General features: G+C 47.2%; 1 protein-coding gene across 4 annotated transcripts in view; it reads left to right on the top strand.

Moving 5' to 3' along the window:
- GDPD5 (glycerophosphodiester phosphodiesterase domain containing 5) overlaps nt 1-22,854 on the top strand; it is a 104,343-nt gene that overhangs the window by 69,399 nt on the left and 12,090 nt on the right. For all 4 annotated transcript variants that reach the window (XM_015635683.3, XM_033518904.1, XM_015635703.3 and 1 more), the window contains exons 3-10: nt 5,176-5,279; nt 8,808-8,901; nt 9,614-9,673; nt 11,654-11,752; nt 12,972-13,065; nt 15,003-15,148; nt 19,480-19,562; nt 22,437-22,587. In XM_015635683.3, coding sequence (XP_015491169.1) covers nt 5,176-5,279; nt 8,808-8,901; nt 9,614-9,673; nt 11,654-11,752; nt 12,972-13,065; nt 15,003-15,148; nt 19,480-19,562; nt 22,437-22,587 — 831 coding nt within the window. The remainder of the gene's footprint in view (nt 1-5,175; nt 5,280-8,807; nt 8,902-9,613; nt 9,674-11,653; nt 11,753-12,971; nt 13,066-15,002; nt 15,149-19,479; nt 19,563-22,436; nt 22,588-22,854) is intronic.

Raw genomic sequence — 22,854 nt, 5'->3', positions numbered from 1 at the left:
GAATGGTTTGGGAAGAGATTTTAGGGATCCTCTTGTTCCAGCCCTTGCCATGGGCAGGGACACCTTCCACCAGGTTGCTCCAAGCTGTTGATGTTCTCTGCTTCTCAGTCTTTTAAAGAAAATGTCTTTTAAACCTGGAAGATCCATCTGCTCTGAGGTGGATCTCCTCAATTCCAAGCACCCACAACCTCCTCCCTCTGTTTAAGGGGGAATCTTTAGGTGGAATCTTTGGGTGGAATCTGAGTGGAATCTTTGGGTGGAATCTTTAGGTGGAATCATGGAATCTTTGGGTGGAATCTTTGGGTGGAATCTTTGGGTGGAATCTTTGGGTGGAATCTTTGGGTGGAATCTTTAGGTGGAATCATAGAATCTTTGGGTGGAATCTTTGGGTGGAATCTTTGGGTGGAATCATGGAATCTTTGGGTGGAATCTTTGGGTGGAATCTTTAGATGACATCATTAGGTGGAATCTTTAGATGGGCTCTGCTGTGGTTTCAGCTGCTCTGGGAGAGCTTTGGGCAGAGCAGGTTTGACGTGAGCCCGGTGCAATCCTCACCCAGGAGGGAATGTAAAATCCATCTGTTCCCATCTGAGCTGTGCTGGGATGAACTGCAGCACGCTCCGGTGGTGCCGTTTGAGTTCCTTCACAGGAAAGCTCCTGTGGGGGCACATGTTGGAAGGGACCCAGCTTCACCCACGCTGAAGGAATGTTCTCTGGGAGCTCATCCCTGTGGGATGGAGCCTTAATCCATCCAGCACCTCATTTCCTCAGGCCCATTCCCAGTTCAAAGCAGGCTTCTCTCTTTCCAGTTCCTTCTGCAGCTCTCTGTGGGCTCTGGCTGCCAGGGAGGATGCTGGGGGCGGGGGTTTGCTCAGGAAGGGGTTCTGCTGTTGCATCCCAAGGCTGGGAGGCGTAGGTGGATCTCAGGGATGTAATCCTGCTTGGGATGAGCTGTCAAGGACTCCAGCAGGCAGCACAGGTGCAGGATGGCATTTCAGGACTGGCGTCAACTGGGGTGACTCCGGCAGCTTCTCTGGAGCAAAATCCTTCTGCTCTGTTGGCTCCATGGGCTGTCAGGCAATCAGCTGGCTCTGGCCCTGGGTTTTCTTGGCTTTCATGGAGCAGACCTTGAGCCAAGAGTGTTGTACTGGCCCTGCTTCCCAGCTGGGTCTGAAGGAAGTGCGAGGGGGCAGCTGAGCTCATGGTGTGCAGCATTTCAACAGCCTTGGGGACTATATGTGGTAGTAAATAAGGGATTTAATAGGGTCTCACATGTTGAACCCCTCAGGCAGGGTTTGGGACAGACTTCTGATAGAGCCAGCTTAATTATGTAATGTAAATCAATGTAAATTATAAATATATTGAATTTATTTATATATCCTAGCACTATGTAAATATTAATTATATTACTCTAGATATATAATATGGAGAATATTAATTATATGGTTGAGCTCGATGATCTTAGAGTTCTTTTCCAGCCTTTCTAATCCTATGATTGATAATCCTATTAAAATATTGAAACCTCAGGAAGAGGGGCACATGTAAATGCAGTGATAACCACTTCAGATCAATGCAGTCTCACCCTGGGCAGTCTTGATTTTTAAGATCTTAAGTGTTGATTATCTGTTCTCAGTTTAAATCACACTCTGAATCCTGATATGCTGCTGATTTGCTTTTTGGGAGGAAAACGGGAAATTTAATGATTTAAAGGCTTGACATGGAATCATTGAGTGGATATCAAATGGATAAGAGCGTGGCTTCTTTGGAATTCTCTAGAATTGTGTTGTGTTCAGCAGGGAGCTCATCAGGGAATATCTGGCAGACAAATCATGGATTTGTAGAGTGGTTTGTGTTGAAAGGGACCTTCAAAATCCTCATCCAGTGCCCCTGTCATGGCAGGAACACTTTCCACTATCCCAGGCTGCTCCAAGTTCCAGCGTCCAGCCTGGCCTTGGGCACTGCCAGGGATCCAGGGGCAGCCCCAGCTGCTCTGGGCACCCTGTGCCAGGGCCTGCCCACCCTCCCAGGGAACAATTCCTTCCCAATATCCCATTTATCCCTGCCCTCTGGCAGTGGGAAGCCATTCCCTGTGTCCTGTCCCTCCAGGCCTCGTCCCCAGTCCCTCTCCAGCTCTCCTGGAGCCCCTTCAGGCCCTGCAAGGGGCTCTGAGCTCTCCCTGGAGCCTTCTCCTCTCCAGGTGAGCACCCCCAGCTCTCCCAGCCTGGCTCCAGAGCAGAGGGGCTCCAGCCCTGGAGCAGCTCCGGGGCCTCCTCTGGACTCTGTGCAGCAGCTCCAGCTCCTTGTGCTGCTGGCCCCAGGGCTGGGGCAGCTCTGCAGGTGGGGTCACACCTCAGCTCAGGGGCAGAGGCTGAACCTGCACTGGCCCTGCAGGCTGGTTTTGGCAAGAGGATCAATTTCTAGGGAACCTCCTCTAAAGAAACTTTTTTTTTAGAAAGCCTGGATTTCCTGGTCAAAGGATTTCTTTAGCTCACAAATGGTACCACGCTGGGAGGTGTCTCCTGGCATATGTGTGATCATCTGGAATGAAATAGGTGAGAAATTCCTGTTTCTAATATAGGAGGTTTGACTGAATTGAGAAAGTCCTTGTAGGATGGGTTGGTGGGAGTGTGTGTAGAGTTAAACCTCATAACATCTCCTACAGATCCCAAAATAAATAAAATGAAGAGAGGCTTCCTGAGCCTCTCTGCTTTCCTGTGCCACTGCAGTTAAGTAATGCTTTGTCTGGCTTGGGGAGTTGCAGCAAAAGAGACTGGCAGAGACTTCAGTTCACCAAAACTAATCCCTAAATTGGAAAATCTGTCCCCTGTGGTATGAATCTCAGTGCTCTTTTAAACCAGATGAAATATTTCCAGCACAAGAGTGGATAAAATCCGTGAGCCAATGTCACAGATAAATTGAACCTTGGCTTTCCTGTGGCAAATTCCTTTAATATGTGGTTTGGCTTTTTTTCCCAAAACCCCTTAACCTGGAGTTGGTTATTTTCCTACCTGGTGTGGGGTGGGGATTGGGGATGTGCAAAGGTGGTGGAGAATGTGTGTGAAACACTGATTTATTTATTTATTGTTAAGGATTCTGTGATTTTTAACGAAAATTTAAAGATCTGGCAAAATGCAACCTGGTAAAATGTCTCTGTCTTCATTAATTTCCTTTTGGGCGCCTTCTGATTGTGTCTGTTGCTCACTGAATTACAGAATGGTTGGAAGGGACCTTAAAAGATCAAATATTCTGTATTTTTCTGAAAGGCCCCCGAGAACTGTGTGTGAACTCACTGAAGGATGCCTTGAGACAGAAGAATTTGCCTGGGTTTTCACAAAACCAGTAAGGCATGGCAAGGGCACCCTCAAGGACAGACCCAAAATAGCTTTTGGAGAGCTTGCCACAAGCTCTGCTGCTTGCATGTAAATAATGGGGGGGAATGATGTTTCTATATATATGGGGGAAAAAGCTCAAAGGTTTTAAAATGTTTTCCTTGGCTTGTTTATCCAATCAGTGTCATCTAGTGCATGAATATCACAGCAAAGCTCAGCCCAGACTGACCTTTAAAGAGTTGGAGGGTGGGATTTTTGTAGCAGTGTTGGTCTTCAGCATAAAAGGTACCTAAAACCTCACTTGCCTTGGAAAACCCCAAATATATGTGGGAATATAACCCATGTTTAACTTGTATGTGCAAGGAGGTGTTGGACCCAAATGGAGAAGGGGAGAGAAAATCCCAACAAACCGTGGGGAAATTGAGGTTTGACATCCTGGAGATGTACAGACTGGAAGGCATTCAGGAGGAGAGGAATGGTTTGGGTTGGAAAGGACCTTGAAGCCCACCCAGTGCCCCCCATCATGGGCGGGGACACCTTCCACTGTCCCAGGCTGCTCCAAGCCCTGTCCAGCCTTTGGAACATCTCAGGGATCCAGGGGCAGCCACAGCTTCTCTGGGCAAAATTGGGTGTCTTCATTTGGCTGATGCAGCCAAGAATTTGGAATTTCTAGCAGAAAACATCATTTCTGGCACAGCAAAAATGAAATAGCTCCAGCCCTTTTTATTGCTTTATTTTGGATTTTTTGGTTTTTTTCTATGATGTAGGATACAAGGAGGAGCTGTATCACAGGATTGGTATCCAGGGTGATGCATAATAAAAAATACTCAACACACAGTTCAGTAGATAACTCCAGCCCTTAGCATGGACAAGGAGGCAAAACCTAGTAGTTTGTAGTTTTTCTATTGTCACTATATTGGTTACATTGTTTTGCATCATTAAAAAGCCAAGAGAGTTCGCCAGAGGAAAAAAAAAACATTTTCCAAAAAAAACACCAATGTGTGCTCAGGGTCTGGAAAGGGATTATGATGGTGGAGCTGCTCATAGTCCTTTCCAGTCTTCATCTTTCCTTGCTCATTGTGGGAAGAGAGGATTTGTTGGAATATTTTCCACACAGAATTTATTTCAGTGTTTTCCTTGTTGAAATGAAAACTCATGTGTTTAAGGCCGGGGAGTAAAACCAACCAGGAGTCCATGGAAATGGTGAGAGGCAGTTTGAAGACACAGATTGATGTCCTTGTGGCTTAGGATTTTACCTGTGGTATTGGAGCAGGGGCTCTGAACAGATTTATTTGAGGGATTTCCTTTGTGTGCGTTGAGTAGAATTTGAAATGGAAGCTGAGTGTTGGTGCTGGTATGGTCTGTTTGCAAAATACTAAAAATACCTGGTGGTGGTGGGAGGAATAAATGATGGGGATGGGTGGTTTGGCTCTGCAGGATCTGAGCACCTCAGGGGAAGGAACAAGGAGTAGGAACATCCCTAATCCTCTGTGTAATCTTCACCATGTGGCAACTACTCGGTCATTTAGGCTGAGCCCAAGGGGGAGGGGAATACGCAGGAGAATGGAAAATTAATTAAACAATTGCCTCAGAAATCCCTCACCCAGAAAAAAACCCTCACCAAACAAAACCCCAGCTCCACATCTGGAAATGTCCCCTCTTCCAGCCCTCCATAAGATGAATCTACATAAGTGCCCCCTCTGCCCAGACCTGGGGAACAGAGTTGCATCTCGCAGGGAGCAAAGGTGTGAAGTCTGCCTTTGGAAATGCCACTTTGCTCCACTTAGTCTCAACAGCTGGGATCAAACAGGATCCTGTTGACACTGACTTTTCTTTCCCTCTGCAGTGGGAGCGCCTCTGGTTCCTCATCCTCACCTCATCCTTCTTCCTCACCCTGGTCTGGTTTTACTTCTGGTGGGAAGTTCACAATGACTACAATGAAATCAACTGGTGAGTAGAGCTTCCCTCTGGAAATTTGTTCGCCACCGTGCACCTGCTTTTGACACAGCTTTGGATTCATCTGGATCCTTTGGATAGAATTGTAATGATGATAAAGGGCAAATGGGGTGGGAAGTGGGACTCAAGGAGAGCTGCTTCTGCCTGATCTATGTGCAGATGTAACGTGGCCTTCGCTTCGTGCCTGGGTTTTTGTTTGTTTATCTTTATGGTTGGCTGGATTTGAAAGTGACTGAGCAATTTGGCTGCAGCTATTCCACAAAATACCCATGGCAAAAATTCAGCCTGAAGCACATGGGTGTGGAAAATATTATACAAAGTTGGAAGGAGCTGAAAAGGAGCTTTGCAGTGGGATGTGCTGGAATTTAGGGTGTTGCCAGCTGCCTCCAGTGCTGGAAATTATTCTCCCTTTTATTATCAGCAGCATCTTAAAACATTTTGACAGCACCTTGGGCTGTCTTCTAACCAAACTGCTTTGACATCAACTTCTTGTCAAACATAAGATGTAAAGTGCATTTTAAAACACAGTGGGGAGCTGATCCCTTAAATAAATCATCTGCTTTAGATGCTGGAGCTGTGTGAGTGTTTACCAACATGGTGATATGAGCTGGCTCCTCCCAGGAGGAAATGGATTTTTTCTCTTTGCTCACACCCACACTGTGAGAAGTGAAACCATCACCATGGCTTTGGATTATTTGTAACAGCAGCACGATAAAAATGCCTTTTTTAAAGTGGTATTTTGTGGTATTAAAATGATATTTTGGAACCCCTCTCTTCTTCAGTTTGTACCCTCAGTAAAGGATGTATTTGCTCCAAGTCCACCCCAGTGCAAAACCAACTCTGTCTGAGCTCAAAGCTGTGAAAGGGCTAAAAACAGCCCTTCAGAAATGAAGGAAAGCCCTGGGAATGCTGTGAATGGGCACTGCATCTGTAGTGCTGCCAAGTTTTGGGTCCCCAAATACTTCTGCAGGAGTGGGGGAAGACGTGCAGGTCTGCTCTGGATGCAAGAGGTGTTTGTGATTGAACACGTCCAGATGTCACCTGCAGCCCAAAGCCCTGTCCCTGCCATGCAACCCAGGGTGCTGGAGGCACATCTGGATTGTGCACAGCGCTGGGAAGGGAGTCCCTCTGGTGCACCACAGGTCTGGAAGAGGCTGTCTGGATGGAAAACAGCATTTCAGGCACTGCCATTGAGTGCTGAATGTGGTCAGTGCTTTGTGTGTGCTGTAACCCCAGTCAGATCCCTGCTCCACACGCTGGCACCAGAGGTCGAGCAGGGCTTCTGGAAAGCAGCTGTGGAAAGGCTGGGTAGGAGGAGGAGAACACAGGGTGAGGTTTTAATTACAGCCATGCCAGTTCCAGGCAAGGGGGAGAAATAATTTCCATTGGGTCTGTGCAGGCTGAGCCTGGCCCTCTTCCCTTGCAGCACAGCTGCATGGGCTCCGTGAAAACAGCAGTTTGGGGTCAGACAGGGTGGGAGGGAGTTGCAAGCATCATTTTATTCCCAGCAGGGCTGTGAACCTGTTGCTGATGAGGCACAGCGAGGTCCTGGTGTTTAGAAACAGCACCTTTGCTGTTCCTCTGTCGTCGTCACTTCTGGGTCGTGTTTTAGGACATGATTTCTTTGCTGCTTGCTCCTGCTGCCTTCCTCTCTGCTCCACTGGTTCATTGGCAAGCTGGGAGCTGCCCCAGAGGAGAGGAAGGGCTCTCTGGGGCAAACAGCATCTCTGCACGGGGCATGGCACACCGAGCTGCTGCCAGGGCCTTCCAGAGGAACGGGGAGAAGGAATTGCTGTCGGTGTGAGGAGCTGCTGAGCTTCTCCCTGCCCTCCAGAGCTCATCCTGGGGGCTCTCCTAGCTCGTGTCACGTTCAGGCAGCTGCACTGAGCTCCTCCAGCCTGTCCCAGCAGGTGAAGAGAGCTGTCTGTCCAAGCAGCCCCTCGAAGGAGGCCCATTGCCAGCAGCAGGTCAGCAGGAAGACTGGAGGGAGACTTCCCCCCTCCCTGGGACTTGTTCCAGCTCTGCACCACCCTCTAGGAGATTTTTCAACCCAAACCTCTGAGGGCCTTTCCTTTCTGTCACCCTCAAGGGGGTTTTTCATCTTTTTACCGGTCTGTCAGGCAGCTTGGGCAGCAGCTAGGTCATTTCAGCTTGTAAGGACCAAAGGGACTATTCTGGGATTGAAATGAGCTTTAGGAGGACAAAGCAAAATTGTGGCCCAGCATGTATTGCTACAGGCTTTTAACCTTTTTTTTTCTTTTTTCCCTTGAGACTGAATATCAGTGAGGTCCTTGCTAGTGAAGGGGCTTTGTGCCTCTCAAGTAAATTAAAAAAAAGAAAATAAAAATTTACCTCTTCAGGCATTTCCTTTTTATTATTACCATCATAGTTCAGATCTGCCCTCTCTAAGGTTTGTACTGCACCAGAAGGCTTCACTCTAGCTCAGGCAGGCTGTGGGGGATGCTGTAATTTGTGAAGCTGCCTGTTGTTCCCCCTGGAGCAGGACCATAAATGCAAGTCTGTGTAACAAATGTTTTCCTCCTTGATTCTGAGAAAGCTCATCTGCTTCGTAACTACCATGGACCCAGCATTTTGAAACAATCATTTGCACATCAAGCAAAGGCCTGGTGCTCTCAGAGGGCATTGAAGGGACATCAGAGCAAAAACTTAAATGGACTGAGAGCTGAGGAAGCTCTGGGGGGTGGCATCAGCAAAGACTTCAGAGGAGCCCTCTTCCCTTTCTTCCCTCTCTTTTCCTAACAGCATGGCTGAATCCCTGCAGATCCCTGGGTTTGTGCTCTGTGACTCCCTGAGCAGAACCTGGACTTGGGCCATGCCTGTTGAGGCCAAGGATTTGCTTTCCAGGTCCCAGGGAGGAGCTTTACTCCTGGACAGAATTAGAACCAGAGAGTATCCTGAATTATACCATGGAGTCCAACTCCTGGCTCTGCACAGGACAGCCCCAAAAATCTCCCCAGAGTTTGTCCAAACAGACCAGAAGGTTCTGGCTGGTGAATGATGCTGGATTTGAGTGCTGGGGAGGAGATTGAGTCTTTGACCTGCATTTATATAATGCAGCATTTCTGTCTGTTGTAACCAAAAAAAAGGCACCAAGAGGCAAAAAAAAAAAAGAACCCAGTTAGTTCATTGAATGAGCTGATTCCACCCCAGAACCATCCTGTCCTTGTTGTGCCAAAGGGTCTGCATGGAGATAATGTCAACCCTCATCCAAGCCACTTTAGGGATGTTGTTTTGTTTTTACTAAAAATCCAGTGGAAAAAAAATTGAATCCAGGTCAGAACTCTCAGAACTCTCAGAAGCTGGAAGAAAGGTTCTGGGGTTTCTCATCTTCCCTTTATCCAGTTAATTTCCATAAGGGATTAAGGCACTGGGTTGTCACTTGTGCTTTTTGCTGCCTATCTCTTGTCCTGGAAGATCAGTTTCTAAAGTCTTGTCTAACCCTAGTGAAGCTGTTCTGGCCTTGAATCCCTTCTTAATCTGTCCTTCCCACTTCTCTTCCAGGTTTTTGTATAACCGAATGGGATATTGGAGTGACTGGTCCATCCCAATCCTTGTAACAACTGCTGCTGGCTTCACCTACATTACAATGTTACTGGTGAGCAGAATAAAATCCCATTTCTTGAGCTTTGTGTGTTGGCTTTAAAAAGGCCACAAAATTCTCAGGCCACCTACAAGTTAAGTAATTTTCCCTCAGAAGTTTTTTTTTTCTCTTTCTCTTTCTCTTTCTCTTTCTCTTTCTCTTTCTCTTTCTCTTTCTCTTTCTCTTTCTCTTTCTCTTTCTCTTTCTCTTTCCCTTTCCCTTTCCCTTTCCCTTTCCCTTTCCCTTTCCCTTTCCCTTTCTCTTTCCTGTAAGTTGCATAAAATTAAAAGAAGTTGATGGTCTTTGACCTCAGATGATCCAAAGTAAAAGATACCCTCAGAGGATGAATAGAGCTGAGAACACAGGAATACAGAAGTACAAAACATGCTTGTTTCCCATAGTATGGCCCAGTTTGCACTTCTGGGCACAGCTGGCAGCTGTTTCCCTTCATCCCAGGGTGCTGGGACCTTCAGGCTGGTGTCCATTCCGTGGCCACACACAGGCACTGCTTCCTGCAGCCCCAGGAGCCGTGGGCCAGACTCTGAGCTCCCTGCACCTTGGAGGGCAAAGCCTTTTCCTCCACATCCTTGCCTCTGGAGAGGATCTGCTGGCCCGTGGTGCCCCCATTCCTGCTGGCTGTCCCCTGGGCTGGTGGCGTGTCCCTGCGTGCCCAAACTCCTCAGGGTGCTGATGTGCCTCTGTCTGACTCTCTGTTTGTCCCTCCCAGATCCTGGCACTGTGTCACATAGCTGTGGGGCAGCAGATGAACCTGCACTGGCTGCACAAGGTAAATCTCGGCTCCGAGGGGAGCAGGATCTCGGGAATGCGGGAGCCCGAGGAGCAGGCGGGGGTGGCACTTGCTGTCACCGTGTCTTTGGGAAGAGCATGGAATGTCTGTGGTGCACGTGTGGCCTCATGAGCACACTGCTCAGGAGAGGCCATCAAAAACCCTGGGGGAAAAGATTTTGGTGAAATGCCTTTGGCCCTTGCTGATAGAGAGGCCACCTGTGGAGATGGAGAGACACCAGTGCTCGGAGCAGCCCAGTCCCAGCTCAGCTGCTCCAGGAACCTCCCTGGAGCTCCTTTCTGTGCTGCAGCCAGCCCTGCAGAGGGGCTGAACAGGTGTGGAGCTGTTCAGAGGGTGTTTGGAGGGACCAGCTGGAAAAGCCTCGGGAGAAGATACAGGTGTCAGAGCTGAGGGTGTGCACCGGGCAGGGTGAGGTTTGCTGGGACCAAGGAGATTTGTGTGTTAAGCACTTGAAGAAACACTGCTGTGAAACACCAGAAAAGAGATCTGGAGCACAGAAGGGGAGGGGAAGGGTGTGCAGGGAGAGAAAATGGGTTGGCAGGATCCCATTGTAGCTGGCAATCTGCTAATTGGAAATGAAGGGACCACTCCTGCCAATACACAGCCCCTCCTGAAATCCTGCACATGATGAGGTCTTGTAGGATCAGAGCCTGAACACCTCCCAGGACAGGGAGAGCAGAGACTTCCCCACCCTGCCTTTTGCTATTTTTCTTTTCCTTGGAGAGGATAGAAATTATGCTTCCTCAGGGGAAGAGGATGCAATCAGAGAGGGGGCAGGGACTGTCTGACTGCTGCTGCAAAATAAATTACCAACTCTTGAGTCTGACATGTGTTTCTTCATCAGGGAAAATGGTATTTTTCAGACATGCTGATGGGCTTAGATGAGTAAGTCCAGAAGAGGGATGTGTTGGTGGATATCATTTCCACTCTGTGGACCCCCACCCTTCCTCCCCTTCTTCCAAAGAAGCCTCTCTTTCATCACAGCTCAATGTTGTTCTGCCTCTTCCCTTCCCCACACCTCCCTCAGCTTCCTTAGGGGGTTGGGATACAAGACTGGAATAAGTTAATATTTTTCTCTGAACTATACTGAATTAACTTCAAATATAGATTAAAGTGTGTGGGAAAGGCTGGTATGGGCAAACCACACAGTTCCTCCCAATTTTCTCCTGTAATTCTGTGCAAAGATCTGAGGGTTGTAAGCCAAGTTGAAGATGAGAAGGAGCAATAAATTGGAGCTGAAGGGAGGAGTGGAGATTTGTGTCCTGACACCTCTGTGCCATGCAGGATGACCACAGCAGGGGGAATTAGGGCTCTAGCAAGAGGAATCCTGTTTGCATGCATCAAAGTGATTCTGGAAATGTTGGAAATGTGGGATTTTATTTGCTGGTCTGAGGTATTAAACCTGAAATTTGCCTAGAGGAGCCCTGAGCACCTGATCATTTCTGGGGATCAGTTTTCTGCCAAGTCTCAGATTTTGGATCTGCAGCAGCATCCTTTGGCTCTGGCAGAGCAGCAGAGGCTGAATACCAGACAGAGGCAGAGAGTGGGGAATTATTTTTAGACAGCTAGCCCAGATTTTCAGTCTTTACAGCTGGAGTTATTTCCGTGGCGCTTTTTCATGGCTTGAACTTTTTACCTTCACCACAGAGGTCACATTTTCTTTTGGACTGCTTTTCTCAGACCTCTGAGTGCTTTCCACGTGAGAGGGAGGCCAGGGGAGGTCCTGAAGGGCTGGGTCCTGGTCTGTCACCTCAATGCCACCACTGTCCCATCCAGAGTCCCTTCCCCAGCCCCAGCAGCTGTTAAAGCACAAGGTGACAGCACATGAGCCCAGCCTCCTTCCCCCTGAGTCTGCAGCTTTTATTACATGCAAAGGTTTTCTCCCTCCATTTCCCAACCTATACAGGTTTTCTAATAACCACAGCCCCCACCCTGTAAATACCCTCTGATCTGTTGCAGATTGGCCTGGTGACAACCTTGATAACTACTGTGGTGACCATGTCCTCGATAGCACAGCTTTGGGATGACGAGTGGGAGATGGTATTTATTTCATTGCAGGTAAGTTTTCTGCAAGGATGCTTCTCTGGGGGAGCAAAGGGGCCAGTGCAGCTGAATTCCATGGGGTTTATTTATTGCTGTAGGATGAAACTCTACATCTTGATGGTTGTCACACCCCAAACTGAAATCTTGGCAAAGGGAAAATTGTTTTAAGGAAGACTTGTGGTATCCTGCAGGGCTAGAGAAGTATGAAAGGAAAATACTTACAAATTTAATTTCTTACAGATCTGCTCTATGTTCCTTTTCCCCCCTCTTCCTCAAAAAAACAAGTCCAGAAATATTTTTCCCATTTTGCTGAAGAGGTGACCACTGTGTACTTGGGAGTATGCAAATCCATGCAAATCCAGGGGGTGGAAATGTCATTCACACAAGTGACTAACATTTCTCAGAAGTGCTTTATTTTATTGGGGTATTTTTAAGATTCAGGCAGGGAGCTGGAGAGCAGAGACATGACTCAGATGATACATCTCCAGCTTTGTGTCATGGTGCTGCACCCTGGTGATAAAGGCCAGTGTGTTCAGAGAATTCCAGAAGAGTTTGGGTTGGAAGGGACCTCAAAGCCCATCCAGTGCCACCCCTGCCATGGCAGGGACACCTTCCACTATCCCAGCTTTCTCCAAGCCCTGTCCAGTCTGGCCTTGGACACTTCCAGGGGCAGCCACAGCTGCTCTGGCACCCTATGCCAGGGCCTCACCACCCTCATTCTGAATTTTTTCCTTTATATTTAGCCTGAACCTACACTATTTCAGTTTAAAACCGTTCCCTCATGTCCTACTGCAGCTGGCCCTAATAAAGTCTGCCCACATTTTTCTTACAGACCCCCTTTAAGTCCTAAAAGGCCACAAAAAGTTGTCCCTGGAGCCTTCTCCAGGTGAGCACCCCCAGCTCTCCCTGGCTCCAGAGCAGAGGGACTCCAACCCTTGGAGCAGCTCTGGGGCCTCTGGATGCCCTCCAGCAGCCCTTTTTCCAAATATCTGTGTAATTGAGGGAGAAATTCCCCTAAAAGGGGGTTAGAGCTTTCCTCCTTTCCCTTCAGAGCAGCCTGAATGCCAAAGGCAGCGGCAGGATTTGGGAGAGGCAGTGGCCAAAACAGCTGCAGGAGGCTGATGTAGGAACGATGCAGAACCCACCTGGAAATGCAACCTGCAAAATCAATGAATTTTCGAGGTGCTGGGGTGTTTTTAATCACATTTTCCTCTGCTGTTCTTGTGCCCTGCAGGCCACAGCCCCTTTCTTGCATATAGGAGCCCTGGCAGCTGTCACAGCACTGTCGTGGTTGGTGGCGGGGCAGTTTGCACGGACAGAGAAAGCCAGTGAGTACCTGCTGTGTCCCTGCAGGCTGGGGAGTGGCTGCTCCTCTTGTTTCTTCCCCCTTGTTTCTCATTTTTCTCCCTTGTTTCTTGTTTTTATCCCCCTTGTTTCTCATTTTTCTCCCTTGTTTCTTGTTTTTATCCCCCTTGTTTCTCATTTTTCCCCCCCTTGTTTCTTGTTTTTATCCCCCTTGTCTCTCTTTTTTTGCCTCCTTGTTTCTCATTTTTCCTTTTTCTTTTTTTTTTTATTTTTATTTTTTTTTATTTTATTTTTTATTAAGCCAGGAAGCTGTTTTCTTTCTCTCTCTCTGTTCCTGGATTGTTTTTGTTTGTTTTTAAGAAACAGCAATGGTATCTCTTGATTTTAGGATAATTTCAGACTTGTGGAAGGCATTTTACCTGCAAGAGGTTACAGGCTTTTTGCTGCAGACATGGTGGTGTTAGAAACAGAAGAACCAAAACATCTGTGAGAACCTACAGTCACTTTTAATGGAAAATAGGATTTCAATCCTTTGGAAATGCCAGGAGCAGCTGCAGGCCTTAGTGCAAGACTGTTTTTGCCATTTCTTTATGGCATTTTGGCTTTTTTTCTGAGTAAATTTTTTATGGGATTTTTTTTTTTCTGGTTAGACAGAATTTTCAGAGCCTGGTTGGTGTGTGGGTGCTCCTGGGGTGAGCAGGACCTGGGTCAGGATCACATTCCGTGTCTGCCTGGAGGTTTGGGTGTTGGTGACACCTTTGAGGCATGAGGTCCCTCAGCAAGGTGTTACTGAGTTCCTCGAGTGCTCCATTCCCAGGAAAAAATCCCTGGCAGAGTTCCTGGAGTTACTTTCTGGCTTGTGGGGACGTGTGTGAATGAGCCTGTTAGGTGCTGGAAGCAAAAAGGAGCCTATTTATGAGTGAAACCAGATCAGTTGTGGCCAGGAGCAGAGCTGGGCTGTTCTGTCCTTCCCTTAAAAAAACCAACACCACCTTCTCTACCTTGCATCCACTGCAAATATTTGTTTTAAGGGGTTTGGTTTTGAATTTTTGGGTTTTGTTTATGAGGGGGGAAGGGGAGTTTGGGTGTTGGGTTTTTTAGGTTTTTTTTATGGAGCTTTGAGTTCCAAAGCCTTAATGAGTTTGCAAAATAAATATTAATTTTAAAAGGTTTAAAAAGCAAGTGTTTTTCTGTAACATCTGTGGTTTCAAGTGGCTCCAGAGATCTTAGGAGTTCAGAGGTGCCTGTTGTTTCTTATAAGGAACACACATTTGTGGGGCACAGGGGGTGATTCTGTTGCTCTGCCAGCACCTTCCAAAGATTCCCAGGGAGTCTGGGCTTGGTGGGAAGTCACGGATAGGTGGAATTGTGTGGCATGGGAGGCAGTACTGCTCATCTGGCCCCAAGCACTGCAGCTCCCTCACAGCCCAGGGACTTATTTAAACATCTCCAGCTTGGTCAGGAAAACATGATTGCATTTTTCTGGTGCAGATCTCAAGGCAGAAGCAGCTGAAGTGGCTTTGCCCCAGCTGAAGTGGGTGGTGCAATATAAACTTCAAATGCGCTGATGTGGTACCGTGGCTTATTTCTAGCTATGTGTGCCTGGTGAATTATTTCTCTTGTCAGGCAGGGCAAAATCTGGTGCTGTCCCACCCAAAGGGTGGAAATGCAAACAATATTTTGAGCTACATTCTGGGGGTTTAAGCAATTCACTTAACTTGCTGTTTCCCCAACACAAAATTAAGTGAAAACCTCCTTCAGGACTTGACTTTTTAATTCTTTTTTTTTAAGTAGAAGATGTTTTTCCCTAAATACAGAGTCCTGCTCTTAGACTAGAGGCACTGAGAGTAGATCAGTGTCTCCTCTGGAGGGGAACAGAGGTGTCTTGCCTGTGCCTCTGTGGCGTGGGGAGGTCAGGGCCAGCATTGTCACCAGCTCTTTGTCTCTCTGTCCATCCCAGCTTCCCAGATGCTGATGGTCACGGCGTACCTGGCAGCTGTAGTTGCACTTTACCTCGTGCCCCTCGCCATCTCCTCCCCCTGCATCATGGAGAAGAAGGCCCTGGGACCCAAGCCAGCCATCCTGGGGCACCGTGGGGCACCGATGGTGAGTGGGGACCCCCGCCCTGTGCCGAGGATGCTGCTGCACCTGGCAGGCTCCAGGGAGTGGGTACACCAAATGCAGTTTTGAGACACTCCTTCTGCCTCAGACTGCTGTGGAAGTAAAGCAGGACTTGAACCCAGCGTCAAGTGACACCCCAGAGATACCAATAAAATATATTTGGGATACCAACAAAATTTTTTTGATTATATTTCAATATATTTGAGATACCAACAAAAGGGTGATTCTTGCCTTGCTCAGGCTGGGTTGTGCCATTGCATTATTTTGGCTGCTGGTTTTCATGGAATTCTGGAATCCTTCCTTTCATCTTCTCTTAGGTACCCAAACATTGCCACCATCTCTTTGGGGTGGCTTTGTTTCTTCTGGTTTCTAAAGAGCTTTGGTTTGTGCTGCTCCTGGAGGTGAAGTCAAGAAGCATTTGCTTTGCTGCATACCTTCTTTACATATTAAAAAAAAAAGAGCAGTTAACCTGGCTGCTGGCCTGATTGATAGCAGCAAACACTCACAATAAATATCTTCTGCCAGAGCAGGAGAAAGGCTTGTCTGGGAAATAAATCTGTGTCAGGTCGTCTTTCATTAAATCAAGCTTCAGCTTTCTTGTGTGGGCAGTGCAGTAATGAGGTCTCATCTCCTGTATCTAGTTATTAAATCCCTAATGGCTTTTGCTTATGAGTTTATCCTCTTGTCTATTGCAGGGTTGGGTTTTTTCCTGTTTGTTTTATGCTTTTTCCACTTCCTTTCAGTCTGGTTGAGGAATTTAGTGAAAATTTGGGTCACAGAAGCTCAGAATGGTTTGGGTGGGGAGGGACCTTGAAGACCATTGACTTCTAACCCTGCCATGGGGTAGGGTTAGTTATGGGTGCTCTCTAAAATATGGGGATTAAAGGTAGGTTTTGTTTCATGTTTTAAAGAGAACTCTTACTGCCTTGGCATGTTACTCACCTGGCATGATGGGACACTAATGCTGAAATCCAGTGGACTGGCAGATCCCACACTGGGACCTTCCAAAGGGCATTGTTTTACACAAAAGAGAATTCTATTTCTTAGGTATCACTTTAATCCTGCCTTGTGGGGCTTTTTTTGTCCAGTTTATGGCTCACAAGGAGATTAGTACTGGAAAAGAGGGATAAAGAAGGAAAAAATTAATAAAAAATAAATTAAAATGATCACCATATTTCCAAAAAGACAAAAAAAAAATACCCTTAAATCTTGTTGATGAAACAAAAGATCAGTTCCTTTAGTGCCTAATCACAGAATCCCAGAATGGTTTGGGCTGAAATGGACCTTAAAAACCACCTTGTTCCTACCCCTTGCCACGTTCAGGGACACTTTCCCCTAGACCAGCCAGAGGTTTGCAGTGGCTGAAATTAGTTTGGAGTAAAATTTGGTTCTTCTGTCCAGGCTTCTTCATTAACCTCCCCAACAAATGATGCCATGAGTTGCTTTTTAAAGCCCTGGCTAATTAAGGGAAAAGCACAATGTGGTGATGCCCAGCTGCAGCCAGGTTGTACTGCTCTAACACAGTTTCATAATCTTCTTTGAGAAAGGTCCCCAAAGCTCCTGACTCTGTTTGAATGCATTAACAGTGGATTCCTAAGCACAAAAATAACCAAAATTAGTTAATTCATGATAATTTTCTAGAAATTACTTGCTGTGTCTGTGCAGCAGGAAGAAATGAATAGTAGCCTGATTTTTGCAGGGGATGAGTCTCACAAACCAAGCACAGAGAGGAGGAAGAGCTTCTAGAAATCCTGTGGTGGGTCTGTCTGGCTCTCAGTGACGTGTGCACTGTTTATAAAAGAGAGGAGGTTTGGAAATCATTGCTTTGTGCCCCAAGGTTTCTTTCCCTGAAGGAATTGATTGTATGCCCTGTTATGAACATGGATTTAGGTTTTAAACATAGCATGCCTGAATAGATTGTACCAAGCAGGTATCCCTTAAAAAAGCCCGGAGAGATACAGAGAGAGATACAAGCAGAAAGATTGAGCATTTTTTTAGTTACTGCAGTTTGGCTGTAAAGCCTTTTTTAAAAAATATCAATAATCTCAGCAATTAATTCCTGTAACTGCAGGTGCCCCCCTTGGGTACATCTTTGCCTTAAACATGCTTAACCTGGGGCTTCAGCTCCCTCCTTCTTGGGGGGACAGCAGGGTGGGTGGATGGAAGTTCCCACACCCCAGAATTTCCTTTCTCACAAAACCCCTCACATTTCAGGGTTCATGTATTATATTTCTGTGTTTTCTCTGTGGCACAGAGCAATCCCACTCTGGAGTGGTGGCACCTCTGGGAGCAGGCAGCGTCTGATATTGGTGGAAAAGGTTAAATTTGCTTTCCTGGCTCTCTGGTTGATCTTTGCTGAGTTGTGTCTTGGTGTCAGTGGCTTGTGCAGCTCCCTCGGGGCTGGGATGGAGCGAGAGGTTTGGGTTCACAGCGGGGCAGGTCTCGCTGGGAGAGGCAATTATTTATGGCAGGGTGGCAGGCTGGGGACCCCCTGCTCACAGGGAGATCTGTCTTTGCCTGGAGGGTTCCAATCACAGAACCACTGGATGGTTTGGGTGGGGAGGGACCTTAAAGCTCATCTCATCCCTCTGCTCTGCTGTGGGCAGGGACTCCTTCCACTGTCCCAGGCTGCTCCCAGCCCCATCCAGCCTGGCCTTGGACACTCCCAGGGATCCAGGGGCAGCCACAGCTGCTCTGGGCACCCTGTGCCAGGGCCTGCCCACCCTCACAGGGAACAATTCCTGCCCAATATCCCATCCATCCCTGCCCTCTGGCAGTGGGAAGCCATTCCCTGTGTCCCGTCTCTGTCTGCCTCTGTAAAATGTGCTCTCCTTTTTTCCAATCCCTTTTGCAATGAGGTCTCCTCGGAGCCCCTTTAGGTGCTGGCAGGCTCTGAGATTGCCCCAGAGTCTTCTCTTGTCCAGGTGAGCATTCCCTGCTGTCCCAGCCTGTCCGTGTAGGAGAGGTTTTTATGGGAGGCTGGGCACAAACACTGAAGTGTAGAGAGAGCATCACCTCTCAGGGTTACCCTGCAGAAACCTGAGCTGCTTGGGAAAGGACACAAACAACCCAAGGCGATCCGAGCGAGTCTGGCTGGGATTCTCCAGAGCCTTGTGGCTGCTGCTCTCTGCTGACAGCCCTGGGAACATGTGGAAAACTCCTCTTGGAGCTCGACCTTGGGTGACCCAACGCGGGGCTGTGCGCTGGGGGTGTCGCCTCTGTCTTCGCCTAAACAAGTCTGGCTTTGATTGGGAGCTGTTTTAGGAAGATAATGTGGCTCTGTGCTGCCTTTGTTGAGCAAACATAAAAATGAACTTGTACTGATGTGTGGCTGGAGCCAGAGGAATTCAGTGCTGAGATACCGGAGCTGGGTAAAGGTTGGTGCTGACATTTGCTCTGATTATTTTACCCCAAAGCTTTGCTGACCTGAGCCTGCGAAGTGATCAGAAAACAAATGTCACCTACAGCCACTCCAAGTGCTTAAGCAAGTTTTATATTTATTTTTATTATTTTATTATTATATCTCACTTGCATGGTGCAGTTAGGACTTTGCCCTTAATTATTTCTCTTTGCAGTCCCTGAGTAAATCATGGGATGTGAATGCTCTTTGTGTCCTGATGGAACTGATCCTGGTGGTGGAAAAACAAGGTGTTACAGGTGCTCTAAACCTGAAAAGAATTGGGTAAAAAAGTAATTTATTTTTCAAAAATAGCTTTATTTTGATGTGATTCAGTGCAAAAAATCTCCCTGGTTTTCTTTCTGGAGTTGTCAGTATTTTTTTTTTTCTTGGTCTGCCTGTGTTGTTTCGTAGGTGTTTTGGGAGTAGCTGCACTGTGCTGCTTTTGTAGAGCAGCAAAGTATTTATCTTCACACCATTTTTATTTTAAACAAACCCTAATTCTGTTACCATCTGGTCCATTCAACAGGGAGGAATTTCAAATAAAGTCTGAGTCCTTCTCTCTGATAGCCACAGGGATAAATTTTCTAGGCTTAAGGCAATTTTTTTAATTGTTGGTAAAACTAACTAGAACATTTGTTATTAAAGAAACTCTTTGATTTTTAGACTAATAGATGACTCTGTGGAATGAGTAGAAGTGGGAGTAAAATGTGTCTTACAGGATGTGTGGTCTGGTTGTTCTCAATGGTATGGAAGAGGCAGGAATTTTTGGGCAGAGATAGACGTTGAATAATAACATTTTGAGTCCCTGATATCTCCAAATCCTTCTCCCAGCATCCTTGCTGACACTGCTTTGTAAACTTCCCTCATGCTACTGATCTCTCATTGCTTTTTTCTTTTCTTTATGTTTTCCTGACAGCTGGCACCAGAAAACACTCTGATGTCCTTCCAGAAGGCAGTGGAGCAGAAGGTGTATGGAGTGCAGGCTGATGTGGTACTGAGGTAGGTCGGTGTGCTGGCTGCTCTCAGACCTCCTGTGGACAGTGCAAGCCAGGAGTGCTCCAGCACATCCAGTGGCTGCTCACTGCAGCTTTTTCCCCCTGGAAAGGGCTGTCCTGGTGAGCTCCTCCAGGTCTGTCTCTGTCAGATGCTGCTGACTATTTCACCAAGGTGGTGGTGAAAGGTGGGCTTGTCCAAATGAGGGGGCCTGGGTCTCTTTGTCATCCTCACTTGCCAGAAGGCTGTAGTTTATCCTGGAGCCTGTTTTATTCCAGTGAAACATGGCCTGGCCTTGGGAAGAGATAGAGCTGCTCAAATGTGACTTTCTGTGGGATACCCCAGGTGCAGGCAGAGCAGACATTTCAATTTGACTTGGTTGCACAGGAGGGTTTCCACCAAGCTTGAAAAACCATCCCAAGAATACAGCAGGAGGAAGCCCTTCCTTCTCCTCTTCCTCTCCCTCACATGGCATTAGTCTTTAGGGAAGGAGGAGCCTGGTGACTGTCAAAAAGTCATTCCTTGCTGACAAATGTTGAGCTGAGTGGACAAGACCAGTTAGAATTTATAGAGGGTTATTTCCAGAGCCATGCTTTTTTCTAGGAGTTGGATAGTTCCTTACTATTCCTGCTCTCAGTTTGTCCCAGTACCACTTATAAACACAAGAAAGACTCAAATTTTATTTTTTTCCCTGACTGCTTTGGAGGTTTGTGTCAATGGACAGATATTTTTGCCTGGTAGAAGGAAGTTTTTTATTTTTAATTGCTTTCTTTTTGCTTTGCATAATTTTTTTTTTGAGAGAAAATGATTTAAAAACGGAAGGAATTTCTTCCCACTGGTGAGTGGAAGGTCACTGTGGAAGGATGGAGTATGAATTGGGATGTGTGTTATACAATTCTTGTTTTTTCCAAAATTAGTTCATCAGCTGCTGTGAGGGGACAAGTACTTGAGTGTCCAGCTCCCAGATGAGCACTTGGCTTGCGTGGCTGAATCCATTAACCCTGGCCAAGGAGAAAGGTGGGCTTTGGGAGGAGGAGAGCTGGAAAAGCTCCAAGATCCTTCCCCATTGCAACTCACCAGCCATCCCAGAGGAGCACTCCAGGCTTAAACGATGCCCTTGATGGCCCAGCTACCTGAGCCTTTTCCAAAAGAGCCAAGTGCCTTCAGACAAAGAGGATCCCATTGACTTTCTGACTGAAAAGTGGGATTTTGGTGCAGCTGGCAGCACCCTCGGGAAGGGTTTGTGGCACAGCACCCCTTGCTGTCCTTATCCTTGTGCTCTTTGTACCTGTGGCTGGATGGGTCCATCCTCCTGGAACATTTCCACGTTCTTCTAGGCATGTATCAGCATGGGTGGGCAGCTTGGACACCTGCTCAGAGCCATCTCACCTTGCTCCACACCCATTCCACATCCCAAACCGGTTGGAAAGCCAGCTTTGCTGCAAGCAGCAGGAGCCCAGGATTGTTCCTCCCTCTCTTCCACCCCCTCCCACATCTCTTCTTCTAAAGCTCTGATTCCTGTCTCTGAATCACTGCTTCAGACCTGGGTCAGCCCTGAGTGGTGCTGGGTGACTCCCTGAGGGAAGGATTGGAAAGGAGGGAGCCAATGTCAAGTGCCCCGTGGGATTTCTGCACCCTGGTTAAGGCTTGGCAGTGCTCTGCTCTTCTATGAAATGTTAAACTTGAGCTCTTGGCACTTTTAAACACTCCACACTCTTCATTCTGCAGTTGCTTAGCATTTTTTTTTTCTTATTTTATTTTTAACTGTATTTATTAAACCCTTTCCGACTGCAGCAGCGTGGGATTGCCGTGTCAGCGGGTTGCTTTGGGCTGGGGGAAGGAGTTGGCACAGCACAGGCCAGAAATAGCAAATAAAGATGCCAGTGACCTTTGTGAGAAGGGACTTCTGAAGGCAGTGATACAGCTGAGGCAAATGTTTGCTCCATCATCTGAAGCTGGGTTTCATTCTCCCTCTGGGAAACAGCTCTGGGTTGTCTCCTAATTCAGATGGGATTTGTCATTTCACCCCATCCTCTTTTCAGACTTTCTCTGAGCTCCTGTTAGGAGCTCCTTGCTTTGGAAAATGTCATTGCTATCAGGCTGGCTGCCCTGGGTTTGTCCTGATTTCTGGGTGCAGACAACTGCTCCCCTGCCTTTGATAAAACCTGTCACTACCCTGTGTGGTTTTACCACTGATCTGGTCACTGAAAATTGAGTGGAAGAAAGTTTAAAGAGTTTCTTATGCTTTCAAGAACCATTATTCTGTAATATCCATATGACTAAAAAAACCCAGGGAATGCATTTGGCTGCTTAGTTTCATCTGAGAGGTGTGGGGTTTATTTTTTCCTTTAAGCATGAACTTAGCTCATGTGGGCATGAAACCAGTTTTCAATTGGAGAAGGCAATTTGAGAACATTTTTGGTGGTTTGGAAGTCTTGCATCTTGCTGAAAGGCTGATGTTCACATATAGTCTTGAGAGGCTTTGAAAATTTCCCTCCTGATCTGCTGTGAGCAGTGTGAGGAGAGTTTGTGTGTGTCTGTACATCCAGAGGAAGCTCTGATGTTTTTGGGAGCTGCAGAGGCTGAGAAAGGAAGCTTTGATGAGCATTCAGGGTCAAAGCCTGAATTTTTTTGTCAAAGCCACCTGTGTTTGAAATGGAAAAGTTGGAGGGGATAATGAGGAGAAGTGGATGAGGCATGGACAGTGTTACACCAGTGTAGCAGTGACTGCCAACATCTGGCTGGTATCTAGGAGAGATTTTCCTCCTGAGGATGCTTTTTCAGGCTGGCTGAGACCTTCCCAAGGATTTTGATGTGGGAGAGGCTGGAGTGGGAAGGGGACTTTCCCTCCTTCACCTGTAACAGGGTCTGTGTTTGCAGCTACGATGGGGTGCCCTTTCTGATGCATGACAAGACTCTGAGGAGAACCACAAACGTGGAGGAGGTGTTTCCAGAGCGGGCCCACGAGCACTCCTCCATGTTCAACTGGACTGACCTGGAAAAGCTCAACGCTGGAGAGTGGTTCCTGCAGGTGGGTGCCACGGAGCCCTGGGGTCACAGCTCATGCCCAGCTCCTCTTTGAGGCTGCAGATCCATCTCCTTGGTGATGTGGTGTGGCCGGACCAGGTGTGCATGGACCGTGTTTAGTTCTGTCTCTACTAAACTTAGGCTTGGTCTAAGCCATGTTGTGTCACCCTGAAAACTAAGCCTTCTGATCTTGTTTTCATTGTTTTAGTGAATTGTTTATTCATTCCTTCTAAGAAACAGCCTTTGATGGACGTTTCTCATGACCAGTGTG

The sequence above is a fragment of the Parus major genome, chromosome 1 (genome assembly GCF_001522545.3).
Source record: "Parus major isolate Abel chromosome 1, Parus_major1.1, whole genome shotgun sequence".
NCBI classification, from domain to species: domain Eukaryota; kingdom Metazoa; phylum Chordata; class Aves; order Passeriformes; family Paridae; genus Parus; species Parus major.
The sequence above is the reverse complement of the archived record's forward strand: the minus strand, read 5'-3'. Positions and strand labels throughout refer to the sequence as shown.